Here is a 2,733-nt window from a genome sequence, read left to right on the forward strand (position 1 = left end):
CCTCCTCCACCACCGCGCCGGGTTCTCGCCTAACGGAGGTGCTCGATTAGCCTGAAATACCTGGCTCCGTTCGAACGCAGTGGTAGGGGCCCCGTTGTTGCGTAGGTCGATCCGGATCTGCATAAGAGCGAAACACACCGGCCGGGTCTACCTGTTTTCAGCCGAATGCCGAGCAACCGCCGACCACCTTGACGGTCCTGGAGAACGAAGGCCGAACGCGCGCGGAGGACCTCGAGGAGCCGTGTAACGTCTCTACTTCGAGCTCCCAATTAGCGCCCTAAAAGGTTCGCGCGCGAGACTTAAATTCGGTAATCGAATTGCCCCGATGTTGCCGTGAAGTTAACAAACTTATCGTTACAGGACCAAGCGCCATGGACGACATCGAGGTCGCCGAGAGGAAGGACTCCGACTTCGACAGTGACCCTTGCGAGGTAAATTAAACGCTTTAATTGCCAGCGTTATTCGAACGTTTCATAGTGCCGTGTACGTTTTGTCTCCACGGTAAACGTGTCAATTACCGTGCTTCCTTAATGTTGCGTACGACTTGCGTAATGTTTTCAGCAAATTAAATAATTTGTTTTATTTGTACGGCACTTCTTACTGTTTTATCTATGTAGCACTTTTTTTATATGAGCATGAATATTTTTATAATTGAATTATACGGTAAAGAACACCTAATGTTTAAGGAAATGGAGGAAAGGAAGTTTTTGAGCTAATTACTGTGCACTTAAAAACTTGTGAGGCATCTTCTTCTTCTTCTAGTTACTGTGTATCAATTTTTATACACTGATCTAATTACTGTGCTTCAATTACTGTGATAAATAGTACACAAACATTGAATAGTAAATTATTTAGCATAATTAGTTATACATTTATTTTTCAATATTTACAATATAGTCGTGAAGAAATTTGAGATAGAAATTTGAATATTTGAAATAAATAGTTTTTTTTAATTGAATAGTCGCAACCAGAACGTGTACAGATATTCTCGGACTAGTAACTAGAAAAGCATCACCATGGCATATTATCAGAGCTAAACACTGATAAGATATATACTATTCTCATTGATAATGCTGCAGTACTATATCTACCGCTACCGTAATATTATATTCCAGGCAACTGCCATATCACACTTCAAAAAACCGATTCTCGTCCGATCATCGAAGTTAAACAGTGTTGAGCGTGGTTAGTACTTGGATGGGTGACCGCTTGGGAATACCACGTGCTGTTGTCTCTTTTTTTTCTTTTTCAGTATTAAAACATTATTTTTTCAATCATTTATATCCTGACAATTATTTTATATTGTATATAAATTAATATAAAAAAAGAAATTAATTTAGCGGCCTCCTACTAAAGTGGATGAAAATTGGATTGGTTTTAGAATTCACAGTTTAAATTTCTTGTCACTATCTTTGCAGCAATTATTGATGCTACATGAAGAATAACACAAAAACGAAAAAAAAAACAAATAATACAATAAAATTTAACTTTCATAGATTAATATCGATGTCGCAACTGTCATATTAGGCTAGATATATACTATTCTCATTGATAATGCTGCAGTACTATATCTACTGCCACCGTAATATTATATTTTAGGCAACTGCCATATCACACTTCAAAAAACCGATTCTCGTCCGATCATCGAAGTTAAACAGTGTTGAGCGTGGTTAGTACTTGGATGGGTGACCGCTTGGGAATACCACGTGCTGTTGTCTCTTTTTTTCTTTTTCAGTATTAAACTTTATTTTTTCAATCATTTATATCTTGACAATTATTTTATATTGTATATAAATTAATATAAAAAAAGAAATTAATTTAGTGGCCACCTACTAAAGTGGACGAATATTGAATCGGTTTTAGAAATTACAATTTAAATTTCTTGTCACTATCTTTGCAGCAATTATTGATGCTACATGAAGAATAACACAAAAACAAAAAAAAATAAATAATAAAATAAAATTTAACTTCCATAGATTAATATGGATGTCACAGCTTTCATATTAGGCTATCTACCGGGTCAAATCATAGTCTACCACTTACGCCGAAATTGTACGATTTTCAAACCGATTACTACTCGAAGATACGTTCATGATTCAGGATGAAAAACCGCCGATCACGACCACCACGAAGAACGCCTTGATAACGACTCAGCTGGGTCCGTGCGACGTCTATCCGCATCGCGTCAAAGTCTCGATCGTGGGCATAGGGAAGGTCGGAATGGCCTGCGCCATCGCGATCCTGATGAAAGTTAGTATAGCCGCGGATCACGGGCTGAAGGCAGGCGGGCAGGCACGCAGATCGCAACGTTCGATCAACCGTTTGATTCCCCGTGATCTTTAGAGGTTGGCGAGCGAGGTCTGTCTGATCGACCACGACGCGGACAAGGCTTCCGGCGAAGCCGAAGACATCCGGCACGTCGGCGTCTTTTTGGGAAGTCCTCTGGTAACTGGCACGTCAGGTACTTAATCCATTATATCTTAATCGGACGCTTCTCTTTCTTTTTCTTCTCGAGGAGAAAATTTACGTCGCAAGAAGCTCACGCTTGCCAAACATAAAACTATGCTGGTTAATTATTTGGTAAAGGCAGCACAGAAACCTAAACACTAAGCCTACCGATCATTAAGTAAGTAAGTTGCTTTATCAGAATAACGAGACTGAATTTATTTTTGATTTTCCTAATTTTTATTGTAATACCTGTTTGAGTTAAGATATATCCTCCATTAATAAAAT

The 2,733-nt window shown here is 38.8% G+C and overlaps 1 protein-coding gene and 2 non-coding genes across 3 annotated transcripts; all 3 read left to right on the top strand.

Moving 5' to 3' along the window:
- The first annotated feature begins 167 nt into the window (after nt 1-167).
- Nucleotides 168-2,343, top strand: LOC144477677 (uncharacterized). The gene is made up of 3 exons (XM_078195411.1): nt 168-284; nt 361-431; nt 2,101-2,343. Exons 2-3 carry the CDS (start codon nt 372-374, stop codon nt 2,341-2,343), a joined length of 303 nt encoding a protein of 100 aa, XP_078051537.1. The 5' UTR covers nt 168-284; nt 361-371.
- On the top strand, nt 1,115-1,234 carry LOC144477678 (5S ribosomal RNA). The gene has a single exon (XR_013495256.1). It is a non-coding gene; the product is annotated as a 5S ribosomal RNA (ribosomal RNA).
- On the top strand, nt 1,599-1,718 carry LOC144477679 (5S ribosomal RNA). Its single transcript, XR_013495257.1, has one exon. It is a non-coding gene; the product is annotated as a 5S ribosomal RNA (ribosomal RNA).
- Nucleotides 2,344-2,733: the final 390 nt, after the last annotated feature.

The sequence above is a fragment of the Augochlora pura genome, unplaced genomic scaffold (assembly GCF_028453695.1).
Source record: "Augochlora pura isolate Apur16 unplaced genomic scaffold, APUR_v2.2.1 APUR_unplaced_2864, whole genome shotgun sequence".
In the NCBI taxonomy this organism is placed as follows: Eukaryota; Metazoa; Arthropoda; class Insecta; order Hymenoptera; family Halictidae; genus Augochlora; species Augochlora pura.